At 51.3% G+C, this 21403-nt stretch overlaps 1 protein-coding gene across 3 annotated transcripts in view; it reads right to left on the bottom strand.

Moving 5' to 3' along the window:
• Positions 1-564: 564 nt before the first annotated feature.
• The window catches only part of Pitpnm3 (PITPNM family member 3), a 91298-nt gene continuing 70459 nt past the window's right edge, over positions 565-21403 (bottom strand). For all 3 annotated transcript variants that reach the window (XM_076869973.1, XM_076869975.1, XM_076869974.1), the window contains 13 exons: positions 21215-21337; positions 20621-20805; positions 16854-17026; positions 15624-15794; positions 14140-14334; positions 13292-13440; positions 11528-11644; positions 8284-8400; positions 7760-7908; positions 7367-7516; positions 5962-6145; positions 1638-1766; positions 565-870 (listed from right to left, as the gene is read on the bottom strand). In XM_076869973.1, the coding sequence (XP_076726088.1) occupies positions 565-870; positions 1638-1766; positions 5962-6145; positions 7367-7516; positions 7760-7908; positions 8284-8400; positions 11528-11644; positions 13292-13440; positions 14140-14334; positions 15624-15794; positions 16854-17026; positions 20621-20805; positions 21215-21337 (2148 nt within the window). The remainder of the gene's footprint in view (positions 871-1637; positions 1767-5961; positions 6146-7366; positions 7517-7759; positions 7909-8283; positions 8401-11527; positions 11645-13291; positions 13441-14139; positions 14335-15623; positions 15795-16853; positions 17027-20620; positions 20806-21214; positions 21338-21403) is intronic.

Consider the following 21403-nt stretch of genomic DNA (forward strand, 5'->3'; position numbering starts at 1 on the left):
GAGAATGAGCCAAAAAGACGTCCTCTCACTCCCATAAAGTGACCACTTTGTCATAAGTGAATCAGCCCCAAAGTGGGTGACCCAGGATGTCACAAGGAGGGCGGGCACAATGCCACTCACTCCTCCACAAGACAGCCAAGAAGCTGTACCTGCCAGCGGCAGTTGGTCCTGGGGCTGGGGGCTTCTCCCCCCAGGTAGAGCCTGCCTTGCATGGCTGCGGGAGCCTCGGGGACTCTGAAAGATGGTCAACCTTGCCCAAACACTGCGGCTCGGGCAGGCCTGGCCCCCGGATTACACAAACACCAACCTTGACTCGGGCTTGCCGTCTTGGGCGTGGGGAGGCAGCAGCAGCGGCTGCACCGAGATCCCCGATTTCACCCTGTCGCAGCCCAGGGAGACCTCCCCAACGCGAGGCAGGGTCCCTCCCCACTCTGGTCGGACACTGCTGGACAGACACGGGAGGGAAAAAGCAGGAAAACGCCTGTGTCGGGGAGAAGGAGCCCCTCCCGTCCCTGCAGGCAGCCTGGTTGCCCCCCCACCCCTGTTCTGAGTACCGCCCGCCCCTCAGGGCACCGATTCGAACTTGGGGGGCCCACGCGCCCAGCTGAGCGCGGGCAGCGGCCGCTCGTGGTCCTTGTCGGACTCAGGTTGGCTCTGGGCCCGCTCGGGCTTGGGGTTGGTGGCTGGAGGGTCGGGCTGCTGCACCGACATGGTCCTGCGCAGGTGGTTGCGCTTGCGCAGGAACTCGGGCTGGGCGTGCAGCCCGAAGCTGCCCTTGCGCAGGATCATGCGCGAGTTGTTCTTCTTGGGCCGCGAGCGGTGGCTGGCCTCCAGCGCCGCCAGGTGTGCAGCGTAGCCTTCACTGAGGAACTGTAAAGGAGACAGGCGTCAGGCCGGCGAGGAAAGTAGACCCGTGTTCCTGATCCTGTCCCCCCAACATCACCATCCTCCTGGAACTAGGGAGACTCCGGCTTCGGAGTGGACCCCAGGGAAGTGGAAGCAGAAAACTCATTACCAACATTCCAGGGTCCCTATCTGAATTCTTTCAACCCCCACCCCCACCCGCCGCCCTTGCCCCTATCCCCGTCCTGGGGATTGAACCCAAGACCCCGGGGCATGCAAGGCCAGCGCTCTACCACTGAGTTACACCTACACCCCCTATTCCTCCTCTGGATTCTTGAAGACTCTGAGGCACCCTTCCTTGTTGCCTTCACCAAAATCTCAAAATGAAAGTGCCTCTCATGATCTAGCTCTACTCCATGGAACTTTGTCATTTTTCTGGCCCTCACACCTGCCCTTCCTGCCAGTTCTTCCCACTGTGGCCCCAGAATCTTGCTACTCAAAATATATTGCACGGACCAGAAGCATCACTAGGTCCCAGTCCAAGCCTACTGAATCAGAAGCTGCATGTAAACAAAATCCCCAGGTAATGTGCTGGGAATCTCCCATGACCAACAGAGCCTGGTTCAAGGCAGGTGCCAGAGATGTTTGTTGAATGAATGAATGAATGAATGACCAGTGAGCAAATGAAGGAATGCACACAAATGAGTGACCCAACAAACAACCGAACTCCCTGCTCCCGCTCTGCCCCTGGCCCTGGCCCCCAGGCCCCAGCCCCTAGACTGGCTTCCACCCACCTGGCATTGGGTTTGGTACTTCTTGGTAGGCCGGCCCACAATGAAGATCTGGGAAGCTGGCAGGCCCAGCACGCTGTAGACGGAGATGTCCTTTGTGGAGCCATAGGCAGCACTGATTTTGATGAAGCACTGAAACACAGGGCAGCTCATGGAGGGAAAGGAAGCCCTAATCAGCCTTCCCGGACCAACGCCAGGGAGCCCCTTATTGGGGACTCTCAAACTGCACTCAGACTCCAAGCCATGGGTCTGAGTGATGGGAACCAACCTCCAGAGTGGCTGTTCCTCCCTGCCCCTACTCCACCCAGCCCAGGCCCGATACAAGGCTCTACCTGGTAACAACCACACTATTTACTGACCCAACCTCAGGCAGCACTATACACAGGTTATGCAACAACAGGGCCAAGTGTTCCTTTGTGGATAAGAAATTCAATTCCTGGTTTTTGCAGCACAGGGCCAGGATTGGGGGCCAGCTCTGGGCTCCCCAAGGTACATGCTGCCTCTTGCTGGCTGGTCTAATGTCCTCCCCAGAAGCCCTAATCAAATTTAAAGAGAAACCTAAGGTCCTCCTTGCTCCAGAAACACTTTCAGATTCTCACCCTCCCCTCCCATCCCACACCACTGGATGAAATACCTCCTCCTTTGAGGTGCTCACCATGTAGCCGCCACTCACTGTGTGTGTGCCTCCCCACCAATCCCACTTTCTTTTCTCCCCAGTTCACTGGAGACTTTGGACTTGGATCACAGTGTTCCTTCCTCCTATGCCCCACCATTGCTGCAGTAATGCTATCCATGTGAACAGCCGGCCACCTACCATCTCTGCTTCTTAACACCACTGCCCACCACGTCCAGACAGAACCACACACCCCTCTGAGCTCAGAACTCCTGCCTCACCACCCTGACCACCTTCCACTTCCTGCCTTCTGCATCTCTTACAGCCCCCCACCCCGGCTGCTCTTCAACCTCACCCACACCTGCATTTTCTGCACTACCCCTCCTGCTTCACCCCTGTCCCATCCAGGCAGCCCCTGCCCTCCCAAAGTCCTCAGGCCTCCACCTCCCATGCTGTTGCCCTTTTATCCTCCTCCCCCACTCACCCAGCCAAAGCTCAGCCCTGGAATTCTCCTACCACCCACCTTCTCCATCCCTGTATGTTGACTACTAAGAGATGCTAGAGAAACTCACAGAACCACAGCTTATTCTTTTTGTCCCTGCCTAGCCCTCCAGGTGACTAAGCCAAAGAGAGGGTTTCCTTAGCCCCCTGCCTCTCACCTCATTAGTTGGTTTCTTCCCAGTTGGCCTAGCTCAAAGGAGGGTGCAGACCCCTTTCTTCCCCACCCTTCCCACCTTCTCATGCACCTGAGTTCACCCCTGTGACTTCAACCCTTCAGTGCAGGGGACGGCCTCCCACCCTCGAGACCCCTGCAAATTGGGACTCCCCTTCTCTGCTCCTCATCCTACTGTTTTTTACCCACCTGGCCTCAGAGGTATCCCTTTCTTGCTGAGGCCATCCAACAGCCAGGCTTCATCAAGTGGACACTGTCCACTTCATCAGTTTTTCACTGTCCCACAGTTCCTCACGGGAAGGAGACTGTTAAAACCCTTCCTTCTCAGATACCTGGACCCCCTCTCTCCTGGCCCTCCTCCCCAGCTAAATCTTCTGGTTTCTCAGCTGATTGCTTGTCCTGCTCGCAGAGAACCAGCACAGCTCTCCTGGTCCCAACCCTTCCCCAGGAGACACCTCTCCTCTGGTGGCTTCACTGACCTGCCTCCACTAATGGCTCAGTCTCCACCTGCAGCCCAAACTTCTGCCCTAAGTCATGCACTAAGCCTCATCTGGCTCATGTCCTGTGGCCATCACAGCTGTGACCACACAAACCTCATCTTTCTCTGGCGCCGGTCCTCCTTCTGTGTGCCCTCTCATTTCATTCACTCATTCATTCATGTATTCATCCTACTAACATTTATCCAGCGCCTACTATGTGTCATCATTGCCCTACATCCCTACATTGTTGAGCAGCACAGACACAGACTTCACCTCCATGGGGGTGAGCTGAGTAGTGCCTGAAACCCTCCTGGTCACCCAACAGGACATCTCAGAGCTCCTCGCCCCCTATATTCAACCATCACCAAGTCCTAAAGACTCCACTTCCCAGTTCTTTGTGCCTGGGTGCTTTTCTGTCCATCCCATGGTCATTCGTCCTGCCTCCTCTTGAGCAACAGCTTCCTCCTAACTGTTCTCCCTGGCTCTCCTTTCTCCTGCCAGTCTGTTCTCCACACGGCCACCAGGGGGACCTTTCTGCAATCCAAATTGGGAACTGCTATGCCCCTGCTTCAAACTCTTCCATAGCTGCCCTTTTCGTTCAGCAAAGAGTCCATGATCTTGACCTTGTTTCCAAGCTTTTTAAGGTCTAACAAGCTTGGTCCCCCATTGACGTTTGGAGACTCAGTTTCCCCTTATCCTGGGTCTGACTATGCCTGCACATACCCCCTTCCTGGGGGCCTGTAGCTCCGAAAATGTCCCAGGCTCCTTCCCGCCTCAGTGCCTTTGCACACTATAAAAGTTATCAAAATTTGGGATCCTAATTAGAATAAGTTATACTCCATGCATGTATGATATGTCAAATACACTCTGCTGTCATATATGTCTAAAAAAAATGAAATCACTTATGTCAACCCTGACTAAATAAATAAAGTCAAGTGGTCATGAAGGAAGGATTCTTTTTTTTTAAGAGAGAGAGAGAGAGAGAGAGAGAGAATTTTTTAATATTTATTTTTTAGTTTTCAGTGGACACAACATCTTTATTTTTTATTTTTATGTGGTGCTGAGGATCGAACCCAGCACCCCGCACATGCCAGGCGAGCGTGTTACCGCTTGAACCACATCCCCAGCCCCAAGGATCCTTAATCATGATTGCCTGATAATAACTATAAAGGAAAAAATACTGCTGGAGGGGCTGAAGCTGTGGCTCAAGGGCAGAGCACTTGCCTAGCACATATGAGATCCTGGGTTTGGCCCTCAGCACCACATAAAAATAAATAAAAATAAAGACATGCTGTCCATCTACAACTACAAAAAGAAATTTTTTTTAACTGCTAGAAATACAACCTTACACAAAAGGCCACAGCAAACTTATACAGAAAGCACTCCTTCAAGGACATCTGCTCAGCAACATCAGGCTGACATCACCCCTGTTACTAATCCCTGTGGCCAAAACTGCTTGTAGGTACTCCCCTGCCTCTGCCTCTTTCAACACCCCCATAGTGCACACTGCTCTTCTCATTGCAATGCTTTTCTCAAATAACACTTCATTTTACTCCAATTTCAAGCTTTTGTGTTTCTCTTGATCAACTACACACTGTTTCACTGTTTACCTGACAACCCATACCTGTGCTTCAAGACTAAGGTCAAAAGTCTCCACCCACTACAAACAGTCCTCTGGCCTCCCTAGGGGAATGAAAACCCTTTCTCTTCTGTTTGCCAATACGCCTTTTTTTCAAACATGCACCAGTAATTGTATATTTACAAGTCTTTCTTACTCTAGATCTAGGGTTAGCAGACTTTTTCTGTGAAAGGCCAGATAGTAAATATTTGAGACTTTGCACTCTGTCACAATTACTTGACTCTTCTATGGCAGGGCAAAAAAAACAAACAAAAAAAAAAAACAAACAAACAAAAAAAAAAACAACCACAGAAAATATATAAACAAATGAGCTTGGCTGTGTTCCAATAAAACTTTATTTATGCACACTGAAATTTGAATTCATTTATTTTTCATTCATCAACCCCAGCTCTAAATCTGTGATTCCTAAAGTTTTTCTGAGCATCAGAATCCCCTGGAGAGCTCGTGAAAAGGCTTTCTGATTCAGTAGGTCTGAACCAGAGAATTTGCATTTCTGAGTTCCCAGGTGCTGGGCCCAGACCCCACAGTGAAAAAAAAAAATCACAGCTCCGGAGAGCAAGTACCGTGTCCAATTTGTCTCTCTGCAGCCCCAACACCAGGCACATAGCAAGGAACACAACAGGCACTTAAATGTGTTCTGAATGAATAACCTGATGTAAAGACAAGAGTTTAGGCTTGAAAGTCAGGAAATGATAAAGGAAGAAATCCGTCATCTCAGAGCTGTTAAAGCACCCAATGGGATCCACCCTAAACGTGCTCTGCCAACTGTGTGTCCCCTTGCGCCATCAGACCAAGCTGGACGGGCAGCCCAGAGGAGGAGCGTGGAGGAGGGTCATGGTCTAATCCCTCCCCTTGACCAATGAGGTTCTGGCTTCGAGGCCCCGCCTTCTCTGGTGAAGCCCCACCCCTGGGCCAGCACTCACCTCCTGCACTAGGTTGCGGAGGAAGATGGCCTTCTGCCGCAGCGGGTCGTGCACCAGCCCATCCGAGAAGAAGATCATGCCCTGTGGGAAGTTGTGCTGGGACAGCCACGACACCACCCGCTGCTTCTGCATGTCCGGCCTCCCCGTGATGTAAAGGATCATGTAGCCCAGGTCCTGCCAGTGCCTGGCGAGACGGCATGGTAGCGTCCAGGTCCGCCCAGGACAGGCCACCCGCTGCCCAGAGATCTGCCCCACCCGCTGCTGCCCTACTGAGAAGCCAGAGGTGCTGCTCTGAGGAGCACTAGGGAGAACCAGCGGACCCTCTGTCTCCTGGCCCGTGCGCTGAGTTGGACCCCGTGAGTCCTGGACCTCTCAGGATGGCCTGCAGGTTCTGCTTGCCCACAATCAAATTAATCTACGGACGGCTTACCCCATTTGCTCAAGTTCTCTTCTGAGCCAGAGACAGGCCGCCTTTGATTCCTGCCCGCCCCCACCTCCATTTAGACAGTTTTGCTGGTCTACCCGACCAGGATCTTGCCTCTAGCTTTTAGCCCTGCTCCTTACCCTTGACTCCCATAGATTGGGAGTTTCTGAAGCTGGATCTGAGATCTGGGAGGGGTTTGTATGCACAGGCACAGGTGCCACCCACAGGGATTCTTGGGAGTTGTGAGTGGGGATGGGGTGGGGATGGGGGTTCTGTGCTGATATAAAGAGTGCCACAGTGAAGAAGGTGGGGGCACCAGGGAGCCCCAGAGAGAAAAGACCACAGCCTCCCCTTTCCCTGTGGACTGAGGAGGGGACTGGAGGTGGGCTTATCCTAATGAGAGTAAATGACCCCACCATATGAGCAGCAGGCTGTTCTCACAGCTTGTGAATAACCAGAGGTCAGCAGTCCCTCCAGAGCCAGTGAGCCAGTCCTGTCTTCTCTCCCCAAAGCAATTGCTGTTACTGGAGGAAGGAAGGGCATACCCACCGCAACCCTCAAGAATTCCCAGGGCCCCATATCTGCCTACTCTTGACATGCTAATCCTTTGGAGTTTACAATTTCTCATTCCCATCTCTTGTTTTCCCCCCCACTGGACTGGATTTTATCCAATCAGCTGCTCTCTCTCTGTCAGTGCCCAGCCCAGAAGTTGGCCTGGAAGTGGTAGAGGTGTGCATGGGTAAGAGAGAGACAGAGGAAAGGAGAAGGAAGGAATGAATGAACAAATGAATGAGCCAAGGCCTACAAAAGTAAAGAGTGTGCCCAAAGACCTTCTGTAAACTCCTATTGGAGGTGACACCAGGACCCAGTCCCAGAAACCCATAGACTTTCTAGAGAAAACCAAGGGGGAAATGCAATTCCCCCGGGGCCACTGGCTCTGCCTCCAGGGGAGGCATGTTCCTGGTGGGAGGTGGTACTCACCGAACAACATCCACCGCACCTGGCCGGACCTTGGGGTCACTTCCCATGATAGAGACACTGGCAGCAAAGGACCCATCGATGCTGAACACCACGCACTCCATGCCCCGGGGCAGCACTGTGAGGTAGCTCATGGCACAGGTCTGGTCGCCCCTGAAAGGTACCAGCCTGAGGTCAGCCTACAGCTGGAATCAGAGTCAGTCTGGGGCCAGGGTCAGAGACAATCTGGTGACATTTCCTGATGCCAGAGATGGTGGCCTCTTCCATTTTCTTCTCTCCATACAGACAAAGATGGAGCCCGAAAGAAAACTCTGAGCATCCATCTTATGGACAGGCCCAGCTGGAAGGACCACGGAAATGGGGAAGCCAATGTGAGAGTGTTCCCTTGAGCCTTACCTGACAACCATCTTCACAGGATAGACACCAACCCCCAAGCGCCGGGGCCGGGGCACGTTATATGTGATTCGGCCACTATTGTTGGTGATCTCCGTATCCAGGTGTACCCAGCGGCCTGAGGAGGGCTCTACCATCACCAGGATGTCCACCTGCATGCAATAAAGGAAGGCAAGGACCCCACTGAAGGCTGAGGGGCTGCAGGCTCAGCAAAGAGGCTGGGCTGGGAAGCTCTCTACCATTCAGCAGGCCCTGGGACATAGGTTCCTGCCTGACATGCCCTGGCTTTACCGTCCTCCCTCTCTCTCTCCACTGAAGACACTTGGGCTTATTTTTCTTTCTCATATGCACCAAGCACATCCCTTACCCCTTGATCCCCTGGTGCCACCACCATCTGCCTAAGCAGGGCAAGTGGCTTTCTGCTCATGCCCCTATGGTGGACAACCCCCATTCCTCCTGCCATGTGGAGCCATTAAGCACCTGGTGCAGGTGGGCCAGCTGAGGAGGGGATGCCCAACCCTTAATACCTTTTCACCGGTCAAAGCCACCATGTCAAGAGGCCCATACATGAACCTCCCCACCAGGACCTGGGGACCATCTTCAGCAGCAATCACATCATTGGCCCGGTGATTAGCAGTGACATTCTGGGAAGACAGAAAAAAAAAAAAAAAAAAAAAACTCAGATTTTGCATTTTATCATTAAAGCATTCTTAGGATGGCCAGAGGGATGTGGACCTATGGAATCAGGTTTCTGATTAATTTCTGTTAGGGTTTCAGAGATGATTCCCACCAAGCCATGAGAGAAACAGATCAGGATCCCCTAGCATTGTCTTCAAGGCACCTGGACTTCACATAGAAATGCATTTGCTGCTGTGGACCCTCCATAGGCCCCTGAAGGAACAACCAGTCCTCTCAGCCTCTCTGTCTTGCACGTCTAAATTCCTAGGCTGGAAGTTGCCCGGTTACCTCTGGCTCTTCCCTTCTGTGTCCCGGCTCCCATCCAACAGCCATTTTACCATCCGTCTTTTTCCAGTGGAAAATTTCAAACACTCAAGTGTAGAGAGAATAACAGAGCAAAGCCTCGTGATTCTGGCAGCCTTTCCCCCACTTATCAACCACCTGCCGTTTTGGTGTCCTTCCCCTTGTCCCAGCCCAGCCCTGCAATCCTGACTAGCACATCATTTGATCTGTAACCATCCAACATCTTCATTCTTCAGTTCATCCTGCAGCTCCGAGTCCTGAGTTGGTTCCGACTTCCCATCACTCCCAGGTTAGCTTTGGAGACCCACATCTCTCAATCTGGTGACCCTTCTTTCATAGTACTGCCCATGAAGACATCTTGGCCACATCCACATCACGTCTGCCTGAACCTTGTTGAGAGCTCCCTAATGGAGCACCTTATTCAAAAACTGCCCCATGAAAGATCCTCCATTATTATAAGGCACAGATGTGTGAGCATCTTACCAGGCCCCCCATTCTGAAGTCCACATCCTGAGCTGTGCATTCCTGGTCTTGTTGAGAAGCCTCTCCAGTCCCCTGTCCCTCTGCCCCCTCCTTGGCCTGCTGGTCCTTCTAGACCCAGCTCTGTGGGGGGGCCTCCAGGCTTTGGCTCACACTGGACTCTCCACTCTGTGCATGCTTGGCCTTCTGCCATCTACTAGGACCAGACTCAACTTCATCCCCTCAAAAAAGTGCTCCTCCAACTCCCCAAAGATGCCTTCTTGACCTCTTCTCACCCCCATGGCCTTTACTTCATTTCAACAGATGTTTGCAGACACTTCATCGGCACCAGTCCCTAAGAAGAAGCAGTTGTAGGCCCTGCCCTGGAGGCACCCAGCCCTCTGGGGGACATAAGCACCCTATAGGAGCACTGAAGAGGGAAGAGTGAATTTGTGGAAATAAGCACATCACGTGTTCAATATGCAAATAAAATGCAAATGAGAACCACACAGCTGAGAGGACCAGAATCGAAGAGACAGACAATAATAGGTATTGCTGAGATGGGGAGAAATCAAAAACCCTCGCACACTGCTGGTGGGAGTGAGTGTAGAATGGAGTGACTGCTGTGGAGAAAAGTCTGGCTGTTCCTCAAATGATTAAGCACAGAGTTAACTACTTGATCCAGCAGTTTTACTTCTAGATCTATGTCAAAGAAAAATGAAAACATATGTCCGCACAAAAAAGGTATGCATGAATATTTATAGCAGCATTATCCATAACAGCCAAAGGGAGAAACAAATGTCCATCAACTGATGAAGGGATGAACAAAATATCCACACAATGGAATTTTATTCAGTCATGAAAAGGAATGAAGTTCCGATACATGTCTCAAAAATAGATGAACCTTGAAAGAATCATGCTACGTGAAAGAAACCAGACACAAAGCATCCCAAATTATATGACTTCATTTCAGTGAAATGTCTAAAATAGGCAAATCTTCAAAGACAGAAAATAGATTTCTGATTACTTTGGAAGAAAGGAAGGTTTGGGACTAAAGAAAGATAACTAAAGGCTTTCTTTTCTGAGGTAATAAAGTGATTCTAAAATTGACCCTGGTGATGGTTGCACACATCTGTGAATATACTAAAATCCATTGAATTGTATGCTTTAAGTGGGAAAATTATATAATATGTGAATTATATCTCAAATGTTTACAAAAAAGAGTTGATTCTTAAAGCATCGATCATCCTCTATCCATGTCTGATCTTCCCACTAGACAGGAGCTTCCCATCATAGCAATGGCTTTGTCTGTTCACAGTCTCAGATATACATGGTCCTAGCAGAGGGACCGAGACAGAATAAACATTGATGATAATACACTGAATGAATAAATGAATGTGTTTGTTCATTATGCGTATGAATGTCCACATCCCAAACTGCTGCTCATCCTTCAATATCCTACAGAGGAGACTCTTCTCAGACAAGCCCTGTATGACCTTGTCATGGTTTGGATCTGGAATGTCCCTCAAAGGCTCATGTGTTCAAGGCTTGTTCCCCAGTGCAGCAATGCTCAGAAGTTAGGGCATTTGGAAAGAGATTGGATGGTGAGGGATTAATCCATTTGTTCATTGCCGAATGGGCTAGTAGGGATTGGGGCCCAGTTGGAGGAAGTAGGTCATGGGGACATCTTTGAAGGGTATGTCTTTTCTCCAGCCCCTTCCTTCTCCCCACCCCCACCCCACTCCCCAGTTGCCATGAGCTGAGCCGCTTTCCTCTACCGTGACCTTCCGCCATGATGTTTTTGCCTCACCCAAGCCAAAAAGCAATGGAGCCAGCTGTCCAGGGACTGAAACCTCTGAAACCATGAACCGAAACATTTTTTCCTCCTTTACATTGATGTTCTCAGGCATTTTGTCACAGCAACAGAAAGCTGACTAACACAGACCTGCCCTGACGGTCCTTTCCACCTCCATCCTGATCTCTGCCTCCCTCTATCATGACAAATATCACACCAGGCCATATTCCATGGTAAGTCGTGTGACTGTGCAGGACACTTTCTGATTCCAGACCACATCTACAGAAGCCCAGCATGTAAAAACTCCCCCACAATTGGCATCTCCACATCATAACTTGTGCCCCCAACCCCTACTTCAGGGCTCCTGTGGAGCCAGGCCATGGGGAACCAGCTCACCCACCCACCCACCCTGCTGCATGGATCTTGGCCTGTGTGAGCACCGAGCTCTTATTTACATGGATGACTCAAGGCTCAGGGTAGCCCAACCACCCCAAAGCCAGAGTCCCAAATGGCATGTGACCCCAGCAGGCACGTACCCGAAGCTTGACCTGGGTCCTCTTGCGAAGCCACTTCTCGCGGGGGCTAGCGGGATTCAGCGCAGCGGGGTCTAAGCCAGCACTCTCCTTCACGCTCACGTTCTCATAGCGCATCACCTGACCAACAGCCAAGGATGTCAGGCCCATCAGCTCATGGCCAGCCAGGTTCTCCCCTGTCCTTCCCACCTCCCAGCCCAGGGCCTTCAGAGGCTGGGGGCTTCAGGACCTGTCCCCTTGCCCACATGACCTGATAGCTGAGCCCGAGCACTGTCTCTCCAATGGCTCTGTCTGTGGCGCAGTCTTGGTCCCTCAGGTCTAAACCTAGCGTCTACCAGATCTGCACCATGCTCTGCCCTCCCTCCTGTAAGGTGACCCTTAGATAGACCATTTGGAGCCCTGATCCCAGTTCTCCACTTCCCAAGTCCGTTACCCCAGTCACACTTCCCTCTCAACCCCACATCATTGATCTGACACTCTGCTAGGTTGTTCTCTTTAGCATCCAAAGGCTCTGTAATGTCGCTCACCTTAAATACAAAAAAAAAAAATACTCTCCCTGGAACCACTTATGCCTTCTCAATTTCTGTCACATCCCTGTTCTCCCATAAAACATTCCACGGAAGATTGAGCCTAGACTCTGTCTTCACATCCTCACCTGCCTCCTTCTCCTCCGCCCACTCCAATAGGCTTCTGACCCCATTGTTCCACTGAAGTCACTCTTCCCCAGGCCCCAGCAATTCCCATCCTGCCCAACTCAAGGTTCACTCTGATCTGCCCACTCCAGGCTCTCCTCTGACCTCGGGGCATGTTCTTTCTGGTCTCTCCTAAGGAGTTCCAGGACTCAGCGTCTGAACATCTCTGCATGGTGACATCCTTGGGACCCATCACCCGTTTTCAATGCCATCCAAGCTCTGACATATTCATCTCACTCCTGATGTCTTTCCTACAACCAGGTTTATCTGTTCACCTTCCCTCTCGACACCTGACACATCACATGGCCAGAAACTCAGCCTTGGCTTCCCCATTAGCCCAGCTCAGCCCCAACCCCAGAAAACGGCAATCCGGCAGGATCGTTGGGCTCCCCTCTGACCCTCACAGCCCAGAATCAGTGAATGCTGCCACCAGAACTCAAACATGGAGGCTCCTCATCACCTCCACCACAGCATCTTAGCACTTAGTACATTTCTAAGTTGGGGACCGTACCTTAGTCCAAGCTGTCATCTCTAAGGCGTTCTAAACTTGTCTCCCCAGGGCACTCATGCTTCCTCTTGTGTCCCCCAACAGCAGCCCCCAAGTTTCCTTATCAAAATACAAGTCTGTCGATGGCTCTTCCTTGCTTACAACCCTGCTGCAGCTTCTTGTTGTGGACAGGTTAAAATACACCCGAGCCTTGACCATGCAGGACGGCCATCCAAAATGACCCCAGTGCTCCCCATCCTCCTTCCCCATCAGGTCCTCCCCACAGTCACTGGTCTTTCTGCTGCACCTGCTACTTTAAAGATGAGGACACTGAGACACAGAAGGGAGCAGCAATGTATTGCTCCAGTCTCCAAGTTGACACCTTGGTGTGTTCTCCTTGACTTGCCAGAAAGTTCCATTCTGTTAGCCACACAGAAGCCAGTGTTCTTTATAAAACCCAATCTCTAATAATGTCACCACCCCGGTGATTAAGTGTCCCAGTGCTGTTACAGTGGAGACAGGCCTATAGGGGAAGGGTGAACCTCTGGAGGGGCTGGGGGTGGGGTACAGGGAGCGGGGCAGCAGTACCTGTCTCAGGATGAAGGAGACCACATCAGTAGACTCCCAGTAGCTGGCATGGAAGAGGTGGGGCAGGGCCACCGTGGGGAAGGCGGTGAGGACATCGGGGCAGTACAGGGCATAGTCGATCCTCTTGGTGCCCCACCACTTGGCCGTGACTGCGGATCCAAGAGGGAGGTGAGGACAGAGTGGCCAAGGGGCAGCGTGGGACTCCAGCTGTACGGACCCAGTGGTAGATAGGCCACGTGGCGCTCAAGTTTAGGGCCAGAGCACTAATGAGCTCCGGGGAGTGAGCCGCTCTGCCTCCTTCCTTCTCACAGTGGCCGGTCCCCTCTACTCCAAGGTGTCTACACCAAACTAGTCCCCAGGAAGGAGGACCAGCCCCTTAAAGACACTCAGGCACACCCCAGGGTGCTGCTCAGCAGTGATTTCCAGTGGGCTCTGGGTGAGGTCAGGACTGAGTCTATGCCTGGAGAGGTCAGGCCTTGGTTAGAGACCAGAGTCCTGTCCAGAGTCAGAGGTCAAGGCCTTTTAAGGGCAAAACTCAGTCCTGGGTCAGGGACAGGAGTCGAAGCTCCATTCAAGATCAGAGCTCCGTCTTGGCCATGGTCAGAGTTCAGGGCTCTTTCTTGGGTCAGAGGTCAAAGTTCTCTTTGAGGTCATTCCTCAGCCTGACCTCAAGTCTCTACCAACAGTCCAACAGTCCCCAAAGGCAGGACCCCCACCCAGGATTGCCTTGACCCCTCCTCCCTACCCAGGGGACCTGTCCTCAGCATCCTGACTGTGGACCAGCAACCACCCAGAGCCAGGTCCCTCTCCCTCAAATGCAGGCAGGGCCCCAAAAGGACCTCACTCACTGCGGGAGGCACCCACAGGTGCCAGGCCATCCGAGGATTCTGAGCTGTCACTCTGCGAGCTGCCCTCACTCATCCTTCGTCCTGGGCGCTGGGACCTTGGGGCCTGAGGGAGTGAGGCAGGGGCATCCGGAAGTGGTGGGCTGCCCCGGGAGTTGCCCTCCAGGAATAAGGGGCTGTGGGTGTGCAGGGCATCAGCTGGAGGGGGAATGTCAAGGTCAGGGCAAGTAGTGGGTCCCCAACAGAGTTGCCCACTAGGTGCCAGCCCCGTGCTGGGCAGGAAGCTAGACACACAGAGGAACCAGCCCTGGTCCATCAGTCAGCTTGCACCCCACAGCGTGCATGCGCCTACACACACACACACAACACACACACACAGCCGGAAGGGACTCCTTTTCCATAGTCTACTGTTGTGTTCCATCTCCTCTCAAGTTGTGAATTATGCAGGCAGGAGTGAGGGTCCCAACCATCTCCCTCAGCCCCAAGAAATAAAGCTGCAGAGGAAGGCTAAGGGAAATTGAAGAGGAGGTCATTGGGGTGACATCTAACCATGTCTTCTTTTATCAAATTCCTCCCCCGGGCCACAGAGGACTGTGGCTGAGCTGAAATGAATGGAATTGAACCCCAGCCTAGGAGCTAGGGTGGCCCCTGGGGGTAGGAGATCCCCTGACTAAAGAGGGAACATTGTAGGATGGACAAGGGAGGTTTGCAAGTCCTGCACAACCATCAAAGCTCCTGGCAAAGAAGAGCTTTGGAAAATAGGTCTCTGAAATACAGGATGCTAATGGGTTTTAGCCTTGATGAGTCACTTGCATAGTATCCACCGCCCCCCTCCCCATCTCTGACCCAAACCTCCAAGCAGGCTTAAGCTAAACCTCCTCCTCGGTGGCATGGAGCCAGTGCTCTGATTTCCAAGCCTGGGATTATCCCCTCCAAGGCTGCCCTGGCCTGGCTCACTCTCTGAGCCCGGGAGCCACACTGCCCCTTCCCCAAGCCCACCCCCCAGCTCCTGTTTTCCTGCACCTTCATCTCTTCTCCACCTGTCCAAATGCACCTCCCCAGTCAGACCTTAGTCAAAGGCCACCTCTTGCATGAAGCAATGGCCCACTCCCCATTGTGCCCTTCCATAGTCCAGTTGGGGCCCTTGGGAATAGCGCTGGACATGGATCCCTAGACTTGCCTTTCTGACTACTGGACTGTTACTCTGTCCCCAGCCACAGGAGCTTGGCCAGGAGCCTATCAGAAGGCAAAGCGGAGGTTTCTGACACCAAGATGCCTCATACAAAGCCTGTACTTGGCACAGGTGGGTGCTCTGGAGATGAAGGAGTCAGCTGTTCTCCTCTCCTCCAAGAGCACACGACCCTGCTCACACAAGTCACCCATCAGCCGGCTACTTGGAGAGGCTGGACCAGGAGAGCGGCTCTGAAATACCACCTGGCTGGGGCCCAGCCTCCAGCTCACACACTCTCGGGGTCCCAAGAACCTACCGAGCAGAAGAGACTGTCCATCTCCCAGTGGGAACCTCTGGTAGCGGGGCACGCTGACAGGAGGCACCAGGTGGAACTTGGGCTCCAGCAGTGGCTCAAGCCGTGAGGCAGAGGGGTCTGCGCAGTGGAAGAAGCTGTAGACCTGGCTGCAGGCAGGACGCACCTGGAAACCTGGCGAGTGGGGTGAGTGGGGTGAGAGGGGAAGACACATGGGGAAACCCGCTTCTAGGATCTGCCTCCTCTGTCTTAAAAGGCTCCCTGGAGTCCAGCTTTGAGGAGCCTGCTCCTGTGCTCGAGAACCTCTCCTGGCTCCCTTCTAAAACAGGAACAAAGCTGTTATGTCCAGTTTGGCATTCAAGGCCTTGCCAACTGCTTTACCCAGGAGTGCATTTACCACTGCAGCCTGCGGCTTTGGCGAACACCTGCAGTTCCCCAGTCTGCTCAGCTACTTTCCTTTCTCTGTGCCTTTATTCAAAGGGTTTCCCAGAGGCCTTCCCTCTACTATTTCCGCTGGTCAGGTGCCTTTCAATTCCTGCACCTCCCACATCACTTAGTTGCCACCTGATCCAGGTTCCTTAGTCAGGTAAGCAGCTCTCTTTGTTCAGACCTCCAGGGATCCCAGAGGAAGGATTGCCAGAACCCATGGAGCACTTCTCTGGCTGACCAGCAGGTGTCTCCACGGAGGCCCCTGCCTGTTCCGTGGGTATCCACTGGACTGGACCGTGACACCTCCAGGGAATCCTGGAGTTCTTCTGTGACATGGAGGGTGGCCCTGAGTTCTACCTCCTCATACCAACCAGAGCCCCTTCCTCTTATTCTATTCCATGTCCTAGGTTATCAGTAAGCTTTGGAGGAAAGCATGGAACACTCTGGACTCAGGAGTTACGCCCCCTGCTGGTCAAATCGCCTGACATATGCATTTTGGAAGAACATGAAAAGCCTTATAAGTTTCAGGATAAGTGTTTATGGCTACTCTTCCCACAGGGCATGACTGCAGGACAATGGGGTCAAATCAGCCAGGAGCATGTGACAGGGACAGTGAAATTCTGTCTGCCCTTGTCCCACCTGGGGAAATTGCCACTCCTCTCCTCCAGCTTTTCCTCCATCCACCCTGACTCCAGGACCCTCCTCACCCCATTTCCCACCCTCCTACTCCTCCCATTTTGAGACCCTAACAAAGGGGCCTAAGGACACCCTGGTATCTCAGGTCCCAGTCTGTGCCATACCCACCATCCAGCCCAGGCAGCACCGTCTTCCGCATGGCCAGGACCAGGCCCAGGGGCGAACCAAAGAGGAAGAAGTCAGACACATCAAAGTCAAAGCGGCCCAGGCTGACCTCGGAGAGCTGGGACCCCCCAGCTGCAGTGAGCTCGGACTCATCCTTCAGCATGCTGGAGTGGATGCTGCCAGAGGAGGAAGACACAGGGGAGGGCAGGTCAGGGAAGGACAGGGAAGTCACCTAGCAGGACAGCCTGAAGCCTGAGAGTGGAGAGTCCAACCTCCATCTCAGGGGCACAGTTCAGAAGCAGAGTCTGCTTACCCGACGCCATCAACATGAGTTGGCGACAATCTCAGCATTGGCCACCAAGACCCAGCCAACATTTGGCTAAAGCAGGGGTCAGCAAACTTTTTCTGCAGAAGGCCAGATGGTAAATATTCTGGACTTTGCGGGCCATATGGTCTCCATCACACCGATTTAATTCTGCCATCAAAACATGAGAGCAGCCACATAGGACACTTCACAGTACGTGTGGCTATGATCTGCTACAACTTTATTTACAAAAATGGGCTGAGCACCTGGGAAGTAACTAAGCATTCTGCACGCAGACAGGCCTGCCCCATGGAGCTGCCACGCTGAGAATTCCTGCACTGTCTACCAGAGAAACCCAGCCTGGCCCATCCGCAGACCAGCTGGCTAGTGTCAGCCCTGCCAGGATGAGGGCTTTAGTTGTAACTCCTGTTGCAGACAACCCACAGACAGACGCAAACAGCTTGGTCTCTCCACCCCCCTCCAGTCAGCAGATGAAACGGGGCTGAAGGAGAAAAACAGAGACAGGACACCACACACAGAATCCCAACCATTCCCATTCCAGGTGTCTGGAGCTCCAAATTGTATCCAGCCAGAGACCCAGAGCTGGGTGCTGAGGATCAGGAAGAAAACCGGGGACCTCTCTGGAACTTCCAGTGAGCATTAGGTTCCACTTAGAGATGACAGTATAACCAGGGAATGGTGTGATCTATCAGTCAATTAACTGAATGCAAATTCTACTAAAATACTCGGGTTGGAGGAAAAACAAATTTACAAATAGCAATGGAAATAGTTCAGGCAAGCATCCCACCCTCTGGAGTGAGAGTCTGCAAAGGTGAATCCCCAGTCCTCGAGTTCCTCTGCCTCTCACAGTGTGAGCAGCTCACATGGGGGAAGATGAGGCTGGTGTTTAACCGTACATATTTCATGGACGGCGTGGCCCCCAAACACGTGCCAACTCTTTAATTGCCAAAGGAACAGCCATCTGTCCCTGCACCAGAGGGAAAAGCTGGCTGTGTTGGACCAGCTACCAAAAACCTCCAGTTTCTTATCACTCTGCCTATTTGGGTCTTTCCTAAAGAATTTTTCAAGGATGAACCTTCATTTGCATGTAGCTGCTTTTCTAAAGGAGAAACCATCAGAGGAGCTTTAAATATTTCGAAGTTTAAACACACAGAGATTGTGACCTAGTAATTACATCACCAGGAATCTATCAGAAGGAAATACAGTCATCATCCAGTTGTCCACAGGGTGGACATTCCAAGACCCTCAGTGGATTCCTAAAACCATGGAGTGCATTGTACCTTATATGTGCTGTTTTTCCCTATGTGTAAGCACCTGTGATAAAGTTTAATTTATAAATTATGCATAGTAAAAGAACAACTAATAATAAAGCCCAATTATTATAACAATATGTTAAAATGAAAGTTATGTGAATGTGGTCTCTTTCTCTCTCAAAATATCTTACTGTACATTTTCACCTAAAGGAAGTACTTTATAGCTTCTCTTTGGCATGTACAAATACCAACATTGTTACTCTTGCCATTCAGGGCCATTATTAATATGTAAAAATAAGGGTTACTTGAAAATAAGCAATGTGATGTCACCACTGACAATCTCATAACTGAAATGGCTACTAAATGACTAACAGGTGGGTAGCATATACAGGGTAGATACATTGAACAAATGAATAATTCACATCCAGAGCAGAACAGTGTGAGATTTCATCATGCTACTCAGGATAGTGTGCAATTTAAAACTTATGACTCATTTATTTCTGGAATTTTCTAGTCAATATGTTGACACAATGGTTGATCACAAGAAGCTGAAACCACAGAATGTAAAACTATGGATAAGGTAAGACTATTGTAAGCCTGATATATACATCAATGTTAATACACAAAGATGTCCACTGTAGTGCTATTTATAATAGAGAAGAATTCAGAGAAGGGGCTGGGGATGTGGCTCAAGCAGTAGCACGCTCTCCTGGCATGCATGCGGCCCGGGTTCGATCCTCAGCACCACATACAAACAAAGATGTTGTGTCTGCCAAAAACTAAAGAATAAAAACTAAAAAAAATTCTCTCTCTCTCTCTCTCTCTCTCTCTCTCTCTCTCTCTCTCTCTCACTCTCACTCTTTCTTTAAAAAAAAAAAAAAGAATTCAGAGAAAAAAAAGTATCCAGTTACTGGGATTAAGTAAGCTGTTATCCATTTGCCCAATAAAGTATATTGCCACTAAGAATATTTACCAACTATTTTTAATTATATGGGGAACAGATCATGATGTAAGAGACTTTGTTTGAGTGAGGTTTTGTTGTTTATTTGGTTTGGTTGGTTGGGTTCTTTGTTTGTTGTTTTAAGTAATACCATATGCAAAGTATGTTTAAAAATATAGAAAAGAAATACTCTAAAATGTCAATAGTGGTTCCTGTGCCTGGGAGAGGTCGAGAGAGAAGATATATTATTTTTTTTCTCTCTGTTTTGTTTGGCAGTGCTAGGGATTGAACCCAGGGCCTCACACATGCTAGGCAGGCACTCCCCCACTGAGCAACACCCACAGCCCAAGATGATATATTTTCTAAGGGTTTTAATGACCTCCTGATACTTGTCACTTGTGTAAGAAACAAGGAGCGTGGGAGGGAAATGAGACTTGAGGAGAAAGAAAGGAAAAAAGACAATTCTGCCAATTTGGGTCTATGATTAATACTCCTTTATGTTCTAAATAAATGTATAAACCATGCATTTAACCCTTGTTAGTTAACCATCTCTTCTAAAAAGTTAAAGGACAGTGCATGGAGGTCTATAAACAGAAGTGTGTTGTTGCTGGGTGTGATGGCACACGCCTGTAACGCCAGTGGCTCAGGAGGCCGAAGCAGGTGGATCGCAAGTTCAAAGACAGCCTCAGCAACTTACTGAGACCCTGTCTCAAAAAAAAAAAAAAAAAAAAATGGGGTGGGAGGGAAGTACGGGGATGTAACTTTATGGTTAAGTGCCCCCAAATTCAATCCCTGGTACAAAAAAAAAAAGTGTGTTGTGGTCAAAGCACTGAACTGGGGACAGGGAGACCAGAGTGCTGACCTCCACTGTTTGGCAACTGGTGATGTGAGTGGCCTCCTCTGAGAAATAGAGAGGACACACACCTGGGATAACTCTCAGAACATGCTCCCATCTGTTACTTCACTAGATTCTTCAAACCATGCAGAGAGGCGGTGTGGGCAGGGTTGTTCTTTTGCAGAAGAGAAAGCTGAGGCTCAGAGAGGTGAAACAAATTGACCCCAATTCTTTCTGCAAGTTTCAGCAGAGCGATGACAGAAAGCAAGTCCCTGGATCTCTATGCAGGACTCATGGTAAGTGGCCTGGGTCCCAGCATCTCAATATTTCTCTAGGGGTCCCCATGGAAGGGTCTGGGACAGGACTGTCTCCTGGATGCTTTGATGAAAAGAAGGCAGAAGCCAGGGCAGGGGGTACCTTGAGAGGAAGGCATGGTGCTGGGTGATGGCCTCACAGTCATAGGTGGAGGAGTCGCTCTGTTTCCGCGGCAACGGTCTCTTGGGCTCCTCATCCTCCACCCCGCTGGAGATGTCGATGTTGCTTTTGCTGAGCCGCTTGCTGCTGGCCAGACTGCAATCTTCCTCCACCATAACTGGGGTGTCCTTAGGGGCCAGGTGGAAGACAGGAAGCACTGCAGTCACAGGAGACTCTGGAGCCCTGCCTCCTCCCCCGGGCCACGAAGCCCTTCCTCCTGTGGTGCAGGGAGCTACGCTTTCAAAAAGTGCCCCGCAATGATGAGGCACAGCTATCTCCTATGTCCATGGGGATGACCCTCCAGCTGTCCAGTGACATGAACCCCAATCAGCACCCTGTGCCTCAGTTTCCCTACCTATGATCATTATCTCTAGCTACTCTTGCAGGAAGGATTACAATATAATCCATTGTACCACGACGTCACTGTGCCAACGTGAAGGGTCAGCAGGACCACCCCCTGGGGAGGCCCCTGATCTCCCAGGGCTGAGGGAGGGCTCCCAGAGACAAACCCTCCCCAGTCCCACCACCTCGCCGCACCTGGGTGCTGCTGATGCTCCCTTTCCGGCTGCTGCTGCCAGGGCTGTCCCCTGAGGGTCCCGCACTGTAGCAGATGGCATCAAAGGCCAGGAGTCCACCCACACAGTCCCCGATGAGACACACCTGTAGGACACACAGCTGGCACTGCATGCAGGCCTGCCCCTGACGACCCCCTCACCCCCAACCCAG

Source organism: Callospermophilus lateralis, chromosome 11 (genome assembly GCF_048772815.1).
Source record: "Callospermophilus lateralis isolate mCalLat2 chromosome 11, mCalLat2.hap1, whole genome shotgun sequence".
Classification (NCBI taxonomy): Eukaryota; Metazoa; Chordata; class Mammalia; order Rodentia; family Sciuridae; genus Callospermophilus; species Callospermophilus lateralis.